The 17,561-nt window shown below is 36.8% G+C and overlaps 1 protein-coding gene across 1 annotated transcript; it reads left to right on the top strand.

Annotated features, from left to right (window-relative positions):
• The first annotated feature begins 2,593 nt into the window (after window positions 1-2,593).
• On the top strand, window positions 2,594-4,714 carry LOC103191672 (nucleolin-like). Its single transcript, XM_042781978.1, is given in 4 exon segments — window positions 2,594-3,373; window positions 3,376-3,838; window positions 3,841-4,146; window positions 4,149-4,714. Coding segments are annotated over 4 exon segments (2,115 nt in total).
• Window positions 4,715-17,561: the final 12,847 nt, after the last annotated feature.

The following is a 17,561-nucleotide window of genomic DNA, read 5'->3' as shown; positions in this document are numbered from 1 at the left end:
AAAAGTGTTCCAAGTGCCACATGAGAGCTAAAACTCATATTTATAGTTAGAGTAGCCACCTACGAGCTTCTGATAAGAGAGGTACACAAAGGTGTGCTAACTCCAACATAACAATCTCACTGGACTAACTCACTGCCACTGAACAAAGTAATTTTTAAAATTCAACTTCTAATGTACTGGAGGCTGGTAAGGATTTTAATATGAAATAGCTTAAATTTTCAAACAGCAGAATCACAAAGAAGGGAGAACAGACTGATGTTCAGTTTTTCTTTTAAAATAGTTAATCACATATAAATGTAGGGAAAAAGAAGAAAATAATAATCATTCATCTCCATTAAACAGATTTAGCCAGCAGCAACATATTTTGAATATATTTGGCTTTGTCTTTATTTTTTATAAAAAATATTCTCCTTATTTTTGTAAAAATGATACATTCACATAATAAAGCTTTCAAATAAGTCAGAAATGTATATAAAACAACAATTCAAATCCTGTCATTGATAAGTGAGCATCATTAATATTGAGTAAGCATGTTTACAGAAATCTTTTTCTGTATATATAAGATGCATGAATTTAATAATGTATGGATGGAAGTATGTTGTTGTTGTTGTTAGGTGCCCTCAAGTCTGCTCCAATTCATAGCAACACTATGGACAACAGAATGAAACACTGCCAGGTTATATACCATCCTCACAATCCTTGCTATTCTTGAGCTCATTCTTGCAGCAACTGTGTCAATCCTTCCTCTTTTTTGCTGACCCTCAACCTTACCAAGCATGATTGACTCCTCCAAGGAATGGTCCCCTCTGACAACATGACAAAAGTAGGTGACTCTGAGATGAAATCCAGCCATTCTTGCTTTTAAGGAGGGTTCCAATTGCACTTCTAAGACAAATTTGTTCGTTCTTCTAGCAGTCCACGGTACTTTCAATATTCTTCACCAACAGCACAACTCAAAACCATCAACTCTTCTTCAGTCTTTCTTATTCATTGTCTAGCTTTCACATGCATATGAGGTTATTGAAAATACTGTGGCTTGGGTTAGGTGAAGCTTTATCTTCAAGGAGACATCTTTGATCTTCAACACTTTAAAAAGGACTTTGCAGCAGATTTGTCCAATGCAGTAAGTTGTCTGATTTCTTGACTGCTGCTTTCATTGGTGATGATTGTGGAATCAAATAATATGAAATCTTTGACAACTTCAATCTTTTCGTCATTTATTGTAATACTTATTGGTCCTTGTGAGGATTTTTGTTTTCTTTATGTTGAGGTATAATTGATACTGCAGAATGTAGTCTTTAATTTTCATCAGTAAGCGCTTCAAGTCATCTTCTTTTTCATCAGGCAAGGTTATGTCATCTGCATATCACAGGTTGTTAAAAAGTCTTCCTCCATTCTTAATCCCACATTCATCTTCATGTAGTCCAGCTTCTCAGATTATTTTCTCAGCATCCAGATTGACAAATTATGGTGAAAGGATACTATCCTGACATACTCCCTTCCTGATTTTCAACCATATAATATCCCATTGTTCTGTCCAAACCACAGCCTCCTGGTCTATGTACAGATTCCTCAGGTGAACAATTACGTTTTCTGGAATTTCTATTCTTCTCAATGTGAGGCATAATTGGTTATGAAGTACCAATTGAATGTTTTTACATAGTCAATAAAACATAAGTAATTATCTTTCTGGTATTCTTTGCTTTCAGCCAATAGCCATCTGACATCAGCAATAATATTCCTCTTCTGAATCCAGCTTGAATTTCTGAAAGGTCCTGGTCAATACACTACTGCAACCATTTCTGAATTATCTTCAGCAAAATTTTACTTGTATGTAATATTAATGATAATAAAAAAAAATTCACTGCCATCTAGTTGTTTCTGACTCATAGTGACCCCTCCGTGGGTGTCTGAGGCAGTATCTTTAGAGAAGTAGATTGCCTAATGTCCTTTTGAGCAGTGGCTGGTGGGTTCAAACCACCAGCCTTCTGGTTAGCAGTCAAATGGCTTAGGCACTATGCCACCAAGCTCCATTTCCACATTCTTTTGGATAACCTTTCTTTGTAATGGATAAAAATATGGATTTCTTCCAGTCATTTGGCCAGGTGGCTGTCCTCCAAATTTCTTGGCATAGATGAGTAAGTGCTTTCAGCACAGCCTCCATTTGTTAGAACATCTCAGTGGGAATTCTGTCACTTCTTGGAGTCTTGATTTTCACCACTTCCTTCACTGCAGCTTTGACTTCTTTCAATTCCATTGGTTCTTAATCACATTCCACTTCATGAAATAGATGAACATTGACCAATTTTTTTGGTAGAGTGTGTATTCCTTCCATGTTCTTTTGATGTTTCCTGCATCATTCAATATTTTGCCCACAGAATCTTTCAATAGTGCAGCTTGAGGCTTGAATTTTTTTCTTCAGTTCCTTCAACTTGAGAAATGTTGAGTGTGGAGCCTTGAGCAGTAGCTGGCAGCCAAGCGTGCGCGCTCCAGGTTCTTCAGCACCGGCGACCACCATGGACATCGACTGGGTTCATGTAGGCTCATCTGTGCCACTCACCATCCACACACTCTGCCGTTACAAGCTGCCATTATGGTGAAGCTCGCAAAAGCCGATAAGAATCAAGGTGACTGCAAGAAGATGGCTCCTCCCCCCAAGGAGGTAGAAGAAGATAGTGAAGATGAGAAAATGTCAGAAAATGAAGATGATGATGAGGAAAGCAGTGAAGAAGAGGTCATCATTCCTCAGAAAAAAGGTAAGAAGAATACCATGATGCCATCAAAGAAGGTGGTGTTGTCTCCATCAAAGAAGGTTGTAGTTGCTGCACTGGCCAAGAAAGCAGCTGTCACCCCTTGCAAAAAAGCAACAGCTATACCAGCCAAGAAGACAGTGACACCAGCCAAGGCAGTAGCAACACCTGGCAAGAAGGGGGCCACCCCAGGTAAGGCAGTGGTGGCCACCCCCAGCAAGAAGGGAGTGGCCACTCCAGCCAAGGGGGCAAAGAATGGCAAGAATGCCAAGAAAGATGAGAGCAATGAGGAAGAGGATGAAAACAGTGAGGAAGATGATGAGGATGAAGATGAATTGGAGCCAGCAGTGATGAAAGCATCAGCAGCTACTCCTGCCTCAGAAGATGAAGATGAGGATGAAGATGATGACGAAGATGACCTTGAAGAGGAGGCAATGGAGGCAACACCAGCAAAAGGCAAGAAAGCTCCTGCAGCCAAAGTGGTTTCTGTGAAAGTCAAGAGTGTGGCTGAGGAGGAAGACAATGATGACGATGAGAAAGATGATGATGATGAAGAGGATGACGATGATGAAGAGGAAGAAGAGGATGAAGATGAGGAAGATGAGGATGATGAGGAAGAGAAGGAGAGGAAGAAGAGGAAGAACCTGTCAAAGAAGTACCTGGAAAACAGAAGAAGGAAATAGCCAAACAGAAGGCTGCTCCGGAAGCCAAGAAACAGAAGATGGAAGCTGTAGAACCAACTTCAGCTTTCAATCTCTTTGTTGGAAACCTGAACTGCAACAAATCTGCTCCTGAATTAAAAAGTGGTCTCAGTGAACTTTTTGCTAAAAATGACCTGACTGTTACAGATGTCAGAATTGGTATGACTAGGAAATTCAGCTATGTGGATTTTGAATCCGCTGAAGATCTGGAAAAAGCCTTGGAACTCACTGGTTTAAAAGTCTTTGGCAATGAAATTAAACTAGAGAGACCAAAGGGAAAAAACAGTAAGAAAGATCGAGATGCCAGAACACTTTTGGCCAAAAATTTGCCTTACAAAGTCACTCAGGATGAATTAAAAGAACTGTTTGAAGATGCTTTGGAGATCAGATAATCAGCAAAGATGGGAAGAGTAAAGGTATTGCTTATCTGGAATTTAAGACAGAAGCTGATGCTGACAAAACCTTTGAAGAAAAGCAGGGAACAGGGATTGATGGGCTGTCAATATCCCTGTACTACACTGGTGAGAGGGGCCAAAGTCAAGACCATAGAGGTGGAAAGGCAAGCACTTGGAGCGGTGAATCAAAGACTCTGGTTTTAAGCAACCTCTCTTACAGTGCAACAGAAGAAACTCTTCAGGGGGTGTTTGAGAAGGCGATTGCTATCAAGGTGCCCCAGAACCAAAATGGCAAATCTAAAGGTATGCTTTCATAGAATTTGCTTCATTTGAAGATGCGAAAGAATCTTTAAATTCTTGCAATAAAAAAGAAATCGAGGACAGAGCAATCAGGTTGGAGTTGCAAGGATCCAGGGGATCACCCAATGCAAGAAGCCATCCATCCAAAACTCTGTTTGTCAAAGGTCTGTCTGAAGACACTACTGAAGAGACATTGAAGGAGTCGTTTGATGGTTCTGTTCGTGCCAGGACAGTGACCGACCGGGAAATTGGCTCCTCTAAAGGGTTTGGTTTTGTAGACTTCAACAGTGAGGAGGATGCCAAAGCTGCCAAGGAGACTATGGAAGATGATGAAATTGATGGAAACAAAGTTACCTTAGACTGGGCCAAGCCTAAGGGTGAAGGTGGCTTTGGAGGCCGAGGTGGAGGCAGGGGAGGATTCGGAGGCCGAGGTGGCCACGGCAGAGGAGGCTGAGGTGGATTTGGTGGCAGAGGCCGGGAAGGCTTTGGAGGGCGAGGGGACTTACGGGGAGGCAGAGGTGGAGGAGGAGACCACAAACCACAAGGAAAGAAGACAAAGTTTAAGTAGTTGCTCTGCCTTATTTTTCCTGCTTCCATTTGAGAGAAAGAACTCTGGGGTTTTTACTCAGATCATGACAGAGCCTTCCAAGGACATTCCGAGACCCATCGCCCCCCCCCCCCCGTGGTCTGCTTGGAAATCCGTACCAGTCACATTTCAGGGGAGTTGTGCTGTTGGTGGAAGCAAAAAATCATAAAACGGTCTGCTTTCCTTTACATTCTGCCAATGCAAAACAACTACCTGCAGGAGGAGAAATCCGGTTTTGTACAAAACAGTTCTCATCCTCCAGATAGATTTTTGCGTTGGGGGGGAATGTTGAGGAAAGCAGATGTTTTATCGTGATTTTTTTTGCTTCTGCAATTTTGGGACAAATTAAAAAAAGTCCTAACCTCAAAAAAAAAAAGAAGAAGAAGAAATGTTGAGTGTGTTCTTCCATTTTGGTTTTCTAACTCCAGGTCTTTGCACATGTCATTATCATAATTCACGTTGTCTTCTTGAGCTGCTGTTTGAAATTTTCTGTTCAGCTCTTTTATTGCTCTTTTATCTCATCATTTCTTCCATTTGCTTTAGCTACTCTCTACTCAACAGCAAGTTTCAGTGTCTCTTCTGCCATCCATTTTGGTCTTTTCTTCCTTTCCTCTCTTTTTAATGACCTTTAGCTTTCTTCATGGATGACGTTGATAATCATTCCACAGTTCATCTGGTTTTCGGTCATTGGTGTTCAAAGTGTCAAATCTATTTTTCAGATTGTCTCTAAATTCAGGTGGGATATAATCAGGTCATATTTTGCCACTCATGTACTTCTTTTACTTGTCTTCAGCTTAAACTTGAACTTGCATATGAACAGTTGATGGTCTGTTCCACAGCAGCTCCTGGCCTCGTTTTGGCTGAAATATTGAGCTTCTCCATCACCTCTTTCCACAGCTGCAGTCTATCTGATTCCTGTGTACTCCATCTGTTGATCCCCACCTAGACAGCCGCCATTTATGTTGCTGAAAAAAGGTGTTTGCAATAAGTCATTGGTCTTGCAAAATTCTACTATGATCTCCAGCATCATTTCTATCACCAAGTTCATATTTTCCAACTACTGGTGATTCTTCTTTGTTTCCAATTTGTGTATTCTAATCACTAGTAATAATCAGTATGTCTTGATGGCATGTTTGGTCAATTTCAGACTGTAGGTGTTGGTAAAAATTGTCAATTTCCCCATTTTTGGCTTTGGTGATTGATGTGTAAATTTAAATAATAATGATAGTAACTGGTCTTCCTTGTAGGTATATGGATATTAGCCTATCACTGACAGCATTGTACTTTAGAATAGATCTTGAAACATTTTTTGTGACGATGAATGCCATGCCATTCCTATTAAATTTGTCATTCCTGGCATAGTAGATCACATGGTTATCTGATTCAAAATGGCCAAAAACATCTCACTGATGCCTAGGAGGAGCTCTGGTAGCTTAGTGCCTAAGGCACTTGACTGCTAGCCAGAAGGCTGGCAATTCAAATCCACCAGCCACTCCTCGGAAGGAAGGTTGGGCAAACTACTTCTGTAGTGATACTGCCTCGGAAACCCAAGGAGGAGTCTCTATGAGTCAGGTCTGACTCGATGTCACATAACAACAACAACGATGCCTAGGATATTGTTCTTTATTCATTCCACTTCATTTTTGACAACTTCCAATTTTCCAATAGTATTTTGAATGACTTCAAACCTGAGGGACTCATCTTTGAGCATTATATCAATATTTCAGGACTATTCACAGTATTTCACCGCTATTCATAAGGTTTTCACTGGCCAATTCTTTGAATGGCCCCTTACTTTTTCTAAGTCTGTCTTAGTCTGAAAGCACCACTGAAACCTATCCACCATGGGTGACCCTGCTGGTATTTCAAACACTGGTGGCATAGAGCCTCCAGCCTCACAAAGAACACGCCACAATATGACACCACAATATGACAAACTGAAAAACGAGTGATGGAGATAGAAATAGATAAATTTAAAAGAGATAAACTATAATGAAATTATTATTTTGAGGGAGAAAGTAGACCAGTACCCATTCCTGATTAAAAAAAAAAAAAAAAAAAAACTCAGTAGAAGAGTAATAGAAGAGAAATCCCTCAACATAATTAAGGACATATGCACAAAACCAATCACCAAGATTATTTCCAATGGAGAGAAAATGAAAACATACACTTTGCAAACAAGAACCAGACAGGTTCTTTACCACTGCTCCTATGCAATATTTTATTGGGAGTCCTAGCGAAAGCAGTAGGTACGAAAGGGAAATAAAACACATCCAAATTGAGGAGAGACAGCAAGAAAGCTACTACAACTAATTGAAAGTTTCAGCAAAGTGGCAGGGTACAAGATCAACATACAAAAATCTGTCAGATTTTTGTCAGATTTTAATTCAATAATTTAAAATTGCATATGTGTAATTGATGGTCTACTCCACAGATGTTCTGACTGATGATATTAAACTTCTCCATTGTCCCTTTCCACAGATCTAGTCAATTTGAGTTCTGTATATTCCATCTGGCATGGTTCCTCATTTATGTTGTTGTGAAGACGTATTTGCAATGAATAAGTCAATGTTCTTGCAAAGTTCTATGATAAAAACTTCTGCAGCATTTTTTTAACCAAGGCCATGTTTTCAAACTACCAATGATTCTTCTCTGTTTCCAACTTTTGCATTCCAAGCACCAATAATTATCAACACATCTTGATTGCATGTTTACTCAATTTCAGATTGCAGAAATTTGTAAAAATCTTCCATTTCTTTATCTTTGACTGTAGTGGTTGGTGCTTAAATTTGAATAATCATAGTATTAACTGGTCTGCCTTGTAAGCATGTGGATATTAGCCTATCTCTGATACCATTGCACTTCAGTATAGATCTTGAAATGTACTTTTTGAGAATAAATATGCCATTCCTCTTCAATTTGTTATTCCTCACTTAATAGACCAGACAGTTATCTGATTCAAAATGACCAATATCAGCCCATTTCAGCTCACTAAAGTCTAGGATATTGTTCCTTATATATTTCACTTAATTTTTACAAGTTCTAATTTTCCAATATCCATACATTTTACAGACCATGTTGCAATTGTTGTTGTTGTTGTTATGTGCCATCGAGTCGGCCCCGACTCATAGCGACCCCTTCTTGGGTTTCCAAGGCAGTATCACTACAGAAGTAGGATTGCCCAACCTTCCTTCCGAGGAGTGGCTGGTGGGTTTGAACCGCCAGCCGTCTGGTTAGCAGGCAAGTGTCTTAGCCACTATGCTACCAGAGCATGTTGCAATTAGTAATGGTAAAATTGCTTGCTGTGTAAATTACTTAATCTCCTCATGCTTTGAGAAGCTCTGGTGGCGTAGTGCCTAAGGCACTTGATTGCTAACCAGAAGACTGGTGGTTCAAACCCACCATCCACTCCTTGGAAGGAATGTTGGGCAATCTACTTCTGTAGTGATACCACCTAGGAAACCTAAGGAGAGGTTGCCATGAGTTGGGTCCAACTCAATGGCACATAACAACAAAAACAACCTCATGCTTTGATTTTCATTTATATAATACATGAGTGACCATAATACTTATTCTATGACGTTTTTGAGAGGATCACTAATCTAATGCCTGTAAAGATTTATAAAGATGCTTGAAATGTTGTAAAATTCCATAAATGTCAGGTATTTTAAGTGTCAGACACTGTGCTGAAGGTACTTCTGCATTATTTTACTGACTTTATTTAATCTGCTTAAAATATTATGTGAGATATACATTATCCTTATTACATAGTATAAGGAACCAGAGTTTACTGAGGTTAGTTAACTAGTTTATGCACACATTATTCTCCATTATCCATTATAATTGAACAGTTATGAGGTAAGATATAAATAAAACTAAACTATTCTAAAGCTTCCTAAATGCCTTAGTATTGACTCTTTAGCTGTGGTAAAAACACATGACATTTTAATATTCATCATTTCAACCATCTTCATATTTATAATTCAAGGATATTATGTTCTTCATGTTGTTCAACTCTCACCTTAGTGGTTCCCAAAGTATACCATAGTCTTTACAATTTGTTATCCCCTAATCATTGATTCTTGATGCCCTTGTGTTTATACATCATAAAATGACTTTATAATTATAAATATACTTAATAATAAGATAATCATCAATAATAATTTATATGATACAATGATACAAAAATGCTTTTATTATTGTTAGGTGCCATTGAGTCGGTTCTAACTAGTAGCAACATTGTGTACAATAGAATGAAACTCTTCCTGGTCCAAAGCAAACCCCATAATTTTTTTCAGGGTGCTACCCACATCAGAATGCCACTTGCAGATATTGAAAATGGCCATGCCACCAGGCTAGTTGACAGTTCACAACTCTGTTTCCTTATTTGCTATTTTCATTTTGCTTTTTCTGCTACTGGTATTTAACTCACTTATGTATCCTTCCTTTCAATGTTTAGGTTCCAGAATTATCTTCTGTATCTGGTTCAGTTGGTTTCTTGTTGCACAGAATCTGTGTAGTTTGTCTGCCTATTTCTTCATCATGCTGGAAATCTCTATTATTATTTTTTGTTGAGGTATAATCCATACTGAAAGCTGTAGTCTTTGATCTTCATCATTAAGTGCTTCATGTTCTTTTCCCTTTCAGGAAACATATATATGTATACAGTGGTAAATTACATACTATATACAAGCACAGACATTCAATTAACTGATGCTATATTAGAATCGTATTACCTGTTCTAACTTACCTGCAAATTCTACTTAAAGACAGACATAGAAATGGGTCTCATTCATAACTCAGGAATGCCCACACAATAATAGGTGGGACTGAGCAGAGAGGGGCACAATATAACTTTTGAATTGATATACAAGTTCAATATCTATATTGGGGAAGATATTTGTACAGTTATATATAATTGTCCAATCTCTTCTAACAGCACACTTAAAGTTTAGAGATTTATTATATATAATTATACCTCAATTAAAATAATAAATTTCACATAAGCAGCAATAATTTTAAATAGAAATACTATTTTAAAAAAATTAAAAGAAAATACTTTTGGACCTATATCTTATTGTAATGTCTTTTTTCCAAATTAATTTATATGAAAGATTCTTTGTTTATTGCTTGAGGTCTGCAGTGAACATATGGAACTCTGAAAAGGGATGATTAAAGAGATTTGGAAACTGTGTTTACAAATGTATGGCAAGGGTTAAGGGAAAGTAGCAAGATTAATGATTTCCTCTAGCCTCCTCTACAACTCTAAGGGATAGCATCACTTGAAAGCTGTTAGAACCCCTTGATCTGAAGGGTCAAAGACATAGAAATGATACCAGAGCCAAACAAGACCTGTAGCTGAAATATAGGAGATGTCTATTTGGGGTTATATTCATTGGCAAAAGAAAGCAGCCACTGACTGCATATGATCAGATAGGAAATGAACAAATGAATAAATACCAGACCTTACTCTGCTCTCCCCTTAGATACCTTGTCTGAGCTTCCCATTGACGGAGTGCGTGGTAGCCTGTCTTCAGAATCAACACCAGTAAAATTTCCTTGCTTTAACTTAATTCCCCCATCAAATTTGGACTGTAATGCTACTCCATATCTATGCTGGCATTAATAATTTGTATAACCAGTAGAATGCTCTAGAAATGACTTTCTGGAACTTTTGAGACAGGGTTATAAGAAGCTCTACAGTTCCTCCTGGATCTGTAATCTCCTCAGCAAATGTTATGATCTAGTTTCAGAGTCATTGTTAAAAATGAAATGTTAAGTTAAGCCAGTAAAAAGTAACTATGACATTCCTTGGTTATCATACTTTCCCAGGAAGAAAGATGACTTTCCATTTCTTAAAATTATGCTGAATCATATACTTTGCCTTAAATTACATCTTCCTTAGTAAGTGTTTTACCTCCTTAAAATTATGAGAATTAAAACAAAATTTTTTTTTCTGTGATTTTTTTGGTTTTCTCTGTGGGAATTTTTATTTGTTTTGTTTCATTTCCCTGAAAACTTTTAACACTGAACGTATGAAACAATCATTTTCTTGTAGAACAGAGTACTGAAAACAAATACCCTATTAAGAAAGAAGTAATATCTGTACAGAAAGAGACCATCCAGACTACGTAACAATAAATATTTTATATGAAAGGGAAAGGACAAAGCATTATTGATGATCGCCATACAACTCATCCAGCTTCAATGATTTTGTGCAATTCTTGAAGGTATAAAAAGTTAAAATTTAACCAACATCTCTAATGTCTTATACAGTAAAACAGAACTCATATGATCCATCATATCATATTTACAAAATAACCTAGATTCCTAATTTAAGTCCAGTGAAAAGCAGACATTGTGTGCCTATCTGCTTTATACATGAGATTAATTAGATATTTCTGGCCAATTTTTGTCCTATAATCTAAATATATAGCATGTATTAATATTTATATTTTAAATATATAATATTATATTGGGAACTCTGGTGCCATAGTGCCTAAGGCATATAACTACTAACCAGAAGGCTGGCAGTTCAAATCCACCAGCCACTCCTGGGAAGGAAGGTTGGGCAATCTACTTCTGTAGTGATTCCGCCTCGGAAACCTAAGGAGGGTTGCTATGAGTCAGATCTGACTCGATGGCAGTGAGTTTGTGAGTACTATATTATCTACCAGAAATAAATGTGTCTCTATATTTTTATAAAGTGAACACCATCTATGATTTTGCCCTGAAAACGTGGACCTAATGAATTTTCTGCTTATGTTTTTGTATACATTTTCGAGTTAAATAAAAACCCCCCACAAATTTAGCAGGCTAAGCATACACACATTTATTATTTTACGGTGTGTGTGAGTTAGAAATCTGAGTATAGCTTCCTTGTTTAATTTGCTGACGGTCTTACAAGACATCTCAGGTGTCATTCAGGCATCATTGTTATTTGGAAGTTTGACTAAAGAAGATAATCAAGGTTGTTACCAGAAGTCATTTCTTTATGGCTGTATGACTGAAGGTCCAGCTTTATAATTTTTGTTGGCTGAAATCTTCTCTAAGCTCCTAGAGTCTGCCTGCACTTCCTAGAGGTCCACCACTGTTCTTTATGTGGGTATTTCAAACATGACCACTTATTTCATTATGCCATCAAGGGAGTCTCTTGAACCAGTTGATTAATAAAACATGGTATTATATAGTGTAATGCAATTGTGACAGTGACATTTCATCAACTTTGACACATTCCATTGTGTATAATTAATACTAAGCTTCACCTATACTCACAACAAACTCATACTCAAGGAGAGGTGATTTATACAAGAGTATGAATACCAGATAGTGAAGATCAATAGGGTCACTTTATTGTCTGTCAGTAGTAGCTGTTGACATTTTGTCAGTTGCCTTTTGCTTAGTTTTCTCTTATTTATTCTTCATAAACATGGATAAAGTGTTATATTCTATTTTGAGGGGGTAGATGTATTCAGGATATTCAAGTTCATTCTTTCTGTAAGATAGCAGCCCAATTCCTGGCTTCTTCAGTAACCCAGAGATCTTATATGTCTCCTCAACCCAAGTACGGTGTTGGAAGCTGCACACTGCTTATTTTTTGTTGCAGCTCTAACGCACTTTCTCATTAGACTCTGACTGTGCCACTTCCTGCATTATGGTAAATTTCAGGGGAGAAAAAGCAGTGGTGACAGCAGCTTCACTCCAGTGCACTTCTTCTCTGTGGGTAGCCAGAATAGTGTCCACCCAAAGCTGACCATGCCCTGATCCTGACACCTGTGAATATGCCCTTTCCTATGGATAAAGGAACTCTGCAGATGTGATTAAATGAAGGATCTTGAGATGGAGAGATTATGCTGAATTACCCAGGTGAACTTAATGTAATTAATAAGGACTGTTATAAGAAGGAGGTAGAAAGGTCAGAGTCAGAGAATAAGACAGGAAACCAGAAACAGAGTTCAGAGTAATGTTATTGCTGGAAGGGGTCCATGAATCCAGGAATGAAGGCAACCCTTAAAAGCTGGAGAAGATAAGGAAATGGATGCTCCCCTGGATCTCTGAGAATCATTTCAGATCTCTCAACATGATTTGCCACATAAGACTTATTTCAGACTTCTGACCTCCAGAATTATAAGATAATAAATTTGTTTCTTTTTAAATCTCTAAGTTTGTAGTAATTTCTTACAGCATCAATGGGAAATTGATACATCATCTCTCCAGAATCTTAACTCCTTAAGTTCTGCATTTCTTTTCTTCTGTTCCCTTCCCTTCTTCTTCTTCTTCGTTTTTATTTTTAACTTTTATCTAGTTGTATAGTCATTCTAAGCAGGTTAGGCTAATATTAGTTCCTTCATCATACAAAAGGTGGAAATCTCAAATAGACATTTACTATCCACAAATTCTTCATCTCACAATCTTTACAGTATAAATTTTCATTTATCATCTATAAAATGAGGACTGTAGTAGGTACTTGGCTACATGACTCTGAGGATTAAATGAATTTGAGTATTAAACTTTAACAGCCATGTGGAATAGACATATAAATGCTAAGAGGCTAGTTTTGCAGTTAGGCTCACCAGCAATGTGATTCACTTCACACCTGTTTCAAAGCTTGAACATTAAAACACATGTCTCAGCAAAACGAAAAATTTCTACCCAGCCATTAACCTCAAAGGACAGTAGTGTGTAGGTGGAAACAAAAGTGAAGAAAATTGAGAGGTCAAAGAATACTATAAAATATGATGGGGCCTTCAGGACATCAAAGACTGATAATATTTGAGTCTGCAATATTGTAAAGGATGCATTGTGATAAATCTCATTTAGAGAAGGGATTTTTTTCCACATTGAATGCATATACATTTATTGCCTTTATCACTATGTTTTGAATCATATAATAGACTATACCTTCATGAGGCAAGGGACAGTAATTATAAGTGCATTATTTAGTACAGTGCATATCGTAAAATTTTCATGAATAATGGTTAAATTAAGTAAAGCTGTAAAAACTTACACATATGAAACTCAGTAATTTTACTTACAGTCACTTTAACACTAGAGCTATTTTTTTTATGGAACTATGTTTTCCATATTAATAATCCATGTGTGATGCATACAAAAAAACAGAAAATTTCAATAATGACACCATAATTTGCCCCTGGAAAGCTAGATAACTGGGAGAACTGATCATAATTAACAGTAATAAGTTGATTGGTACATGCAGGGTGGACATGGTTGTTTTTAAAATTATGTGCATATGAAAAGATGAAAGATAAAATATGAGCTCACGAGCATCTAAATATTACAATCTTAGTAAAGTGCTAAAAATACAGACTTTTAAAAGATATAAGTATACAGTAGTCATAGTAAACCTTTTTATAATTATTCTCTGTTCATATTCTTATTCAAAATGATATATTTGCATTTTCTTGACTCACACTCAAGAAAGTTCCCATTTTCTCCTCTCACCTGACCGATTTATTTCTCTAGTTCTTTATCCAATGATGACACATACAATTTTCATATAGCTAGAAATACAGCAAAGGATATAAGCTATTCAAATTTTTCCTGTTAAGGATTTTTTATGCAAACAAAACAGAAAATGCAAAAGTTTGTTATTAATAATTATTGCTAATGATCACTTTTTAAAATCATTATTTTATTGTATGGTATTTTGAAAAATATTCCACAAAAAATATCAATTACATATTTCATGGCTATAACTACTGAAAATATGGAGAAGTAGTTAGCTCTCTATCTAGATGCTATGAACATTCCATGTTCATCCACATCCACTCTTCCCAAATGCAAAAATTGGCCTGACCACGATTCTTTCGGCAAAAATTACTCTTAAATTGTAACTATAATCTGATAATTCTTCACAAGGGCCATTATATCAGTTTGTTTTCATTAATTTCCTATTTGTATGAAGTATTACTTATCCAACTTGAAAATCTCTTTCAGAAATCTTCAATTTTGTCCTTTAATGCAGCCAAAATGAGTATGATTAATGTCATGGTTATAATTCCAATTGCAGATCTCTCTTGTAAAGTCTATACTATCTTATTTTTTAATTAAAATCTACAAAGTAATTATTTTATTTGAAGTTATGACTAAAGTTATTTCACTTGAACAGGTGGTAAAAATCTTGAGTCTCATTGTATTACCAAGAAAGGTTTAGTTTATGAACAAGAAATTGCTTTCTATGAGCCGTTGTTGCCTGGCAACATCTGGAGGAAGCTATCTATGAAATGAAAGCTATAGTGAAAACATGAAGCACAGCATTGTCTGGCAAGGCCCATTGTATTCTACATGTTCTGTATCAGTTTGCAATATCGTCAGCTTTCATAGCATAAATCTAAAATATGGGTAGTAAGATGTTAATTATTAAATTGAAATAGGATTTACTTTTTCTTAATAAAATGTAGAGAGAATATCATGCTTGATTTTATTTTGTTCCCTTCTGTCCTGTAAAATAATATGTATATTGATTTAAAAGAATTACTTTGTGGAAATGTCATTGGTATTGACATTTAGAATACTTAAAAACCTGACTCAAGTTTTGTTCACTGTCACAATAAAAACTAAGATGACAACTGAAAATACCTTTTCAGAAGCATTTGCATCATTAGAATTAGAAGGTCATAAGGGACCTTGAGAGATTAATTAACTCATCCTTTTGCCATCTGCTATGACTACATTTGCTGTTTTAGATAGATGAGAATCTATTCCATTTCCATGAAAGTGATTCATGATCTCTCATTTTACAATCTACTTTAATAAAAATTTTGACACAATATTTTCATTAGTAACATCTTGTAATAACTAACTGCAAATTTAGAAAGGTAAATTAGTTTCTGTGCTTCCATCTATATATTTTATGTCTTAGATCACACATGTCCAGGAGGTATAAGAATGACTTCATAGAAATCAGAGTATTTTAAATACCTCCAGAATTTTAGTGTGGCAGAGAATTTTCACTATTTACCATGACCTGTATCTATCTTCTTCTCAGGCACACAGCCAATCTACATGTCTAGATTCCCTGATCAAATGTAACTATGGTTTAGGCAATGAAATGAGAGGAAAATTATACAAGCATCTTAAGATCTGGTTGATAAAACATTCCACGTTCTTTTTCTCACCATTGACTCACTGGACATGAGCTTGCCAGTCTAAAAGTGGAGACAATGTAGCTACTTCCTGAATAATAATAAAAAGTATGTTATTAGGTACTGTTAAGTTGGTTCCAACTCATAGTAACCCTATGTACAACAGAATGAGACACTGATAGGTCCTGCACCGCACTTGCTATGTTTGAACCCATTGTTGCAGCCACTATGTCAATCCTTCTCTTTGATGATCTCCCTATTTTTCACTGACCCTCTGATTTACCACACATGAATTACTAATTATGGTATTGATGAAGAATATTGAATATATAGTGGACTACCAGAAGAATGAACAAATCCGTCTTGGAAGGACAGCTAGAATGCTCCTTAAAAGTGAGGATGGTGAGACTCTCTTCCATACTTTGGATATGTGATCAGGAAGGACCATTCCCAAGAAATGGATATCGTGAGTGACAAAGTGTAAAATATATTGGGACTATATTTTCAAAGGCTTCAAGTGCCAGGCTGATGTTGTTGACTTAATTTGGGAGGTCATGAGAAATAAACAAGGCTAATGAGCAATGGAAAGACACAATTTGGATAGTATAAGTTTACTAAACTAATACCTGTAAATAACATGTGTGGAAGCTGAGGGTGATGGGATATTTTAATGACCATAGAGATAATTTGAACAGATTGAAGAAAAAAAGAATGATGGCATTAGAGAGGTAAGATTTATAACTTGTCAATTGATTAGATGTGAAGGTGCAGGTAGAAATAACACTATAAAAATGGTGAGGTTACACTTATATTCTTAATATATATACACACATACACATGTATATATGTGTTGCTGTTTTTGTTGTTAGGTGCCATTGAGTTGTTTCTGACTCATAGTGACCCCATGCACAGCAGAACGAAACTCTGCCTGATCCCGTGCCAGCTCCATGATCCCTGCTATACTTGAGCCCATCATCATAGCCACCGTGTCAATCCACCTCATTGAAGGCTTTTCCCTCTTTCATCGACCCTCCACCCTACCATGCATGACATATTTATCCAGGGAATGGTCTCTTCTGACAACCTGACCAAAGTAGGTGAGATGAAGTCTGGCCATTCTCACTGCCAAGGAGCATTTCGGGTGCACTTCCTCCAGGACAGATCTGCTAGTTCTTTTAGCAGTCCATGGTACTTTCAGCATTCTTTGCCAGCACCACTCTCAAAAGCATCAACTCTTCTTCGTTCTTCCTTATTCATGGTTCAACTCTAACATGCATACAAGGCGATTGGAAATATCATGGCTTGTGTCAGGCGCACCTTAGTCCTCAAGAAGACATCTTGCTCCTCAGCACTTGAAACACTTCCTTCGCAGTTGACCTTCCCATTGCTACATGTCATCTAATGTCCTGACTGCTGCTTCCATTGGCATCGATTGTAGAACCAAGCAACGTGAATTCTTTGACAACTTCAATCTTCTCTCCATTTATTATAATGCTGCTCATTGGCCCAGTTGTGAGGATTTTTGTTTTCTTTATATTGAGACATAATCCATACTGCAGACTGTATTCTTCAACCTTCATCAGTAAGTGCCTCAAGTCATCCTCACTTTCAGCAAGCAAAGTTGTATCATCTGTGTATCTCAGGTTGTTAATTATTTTTCCTCCAATCCTGATGCCATGTTTTTCTTCATATAGTCCAGCTTCTCAGATTATTTGTTCAGCATA

The sequence above is a fragment of the Orycteropus afer genome, unplaced genomic scaffold (assembly GCF_000298275.1).
Source record: "Orycteropus afer afer isolate SDZICR_OR568_19922 unplaced genomic scaffold, OryAfe1.0 scaffold00001, whole genome shotgun sequence".
In the NCBI taxonomy this organism is placed as follows: domain Eukaryota; kingdom Metazoa; phylum Chordata; class Mammalia; order Tubulidentata; family Orycteropodidae; genus Orycteropus; species Orycteropus afer.
This window is presented reverse-complemented; position numbering and strand designations above follow the sequence as displayed.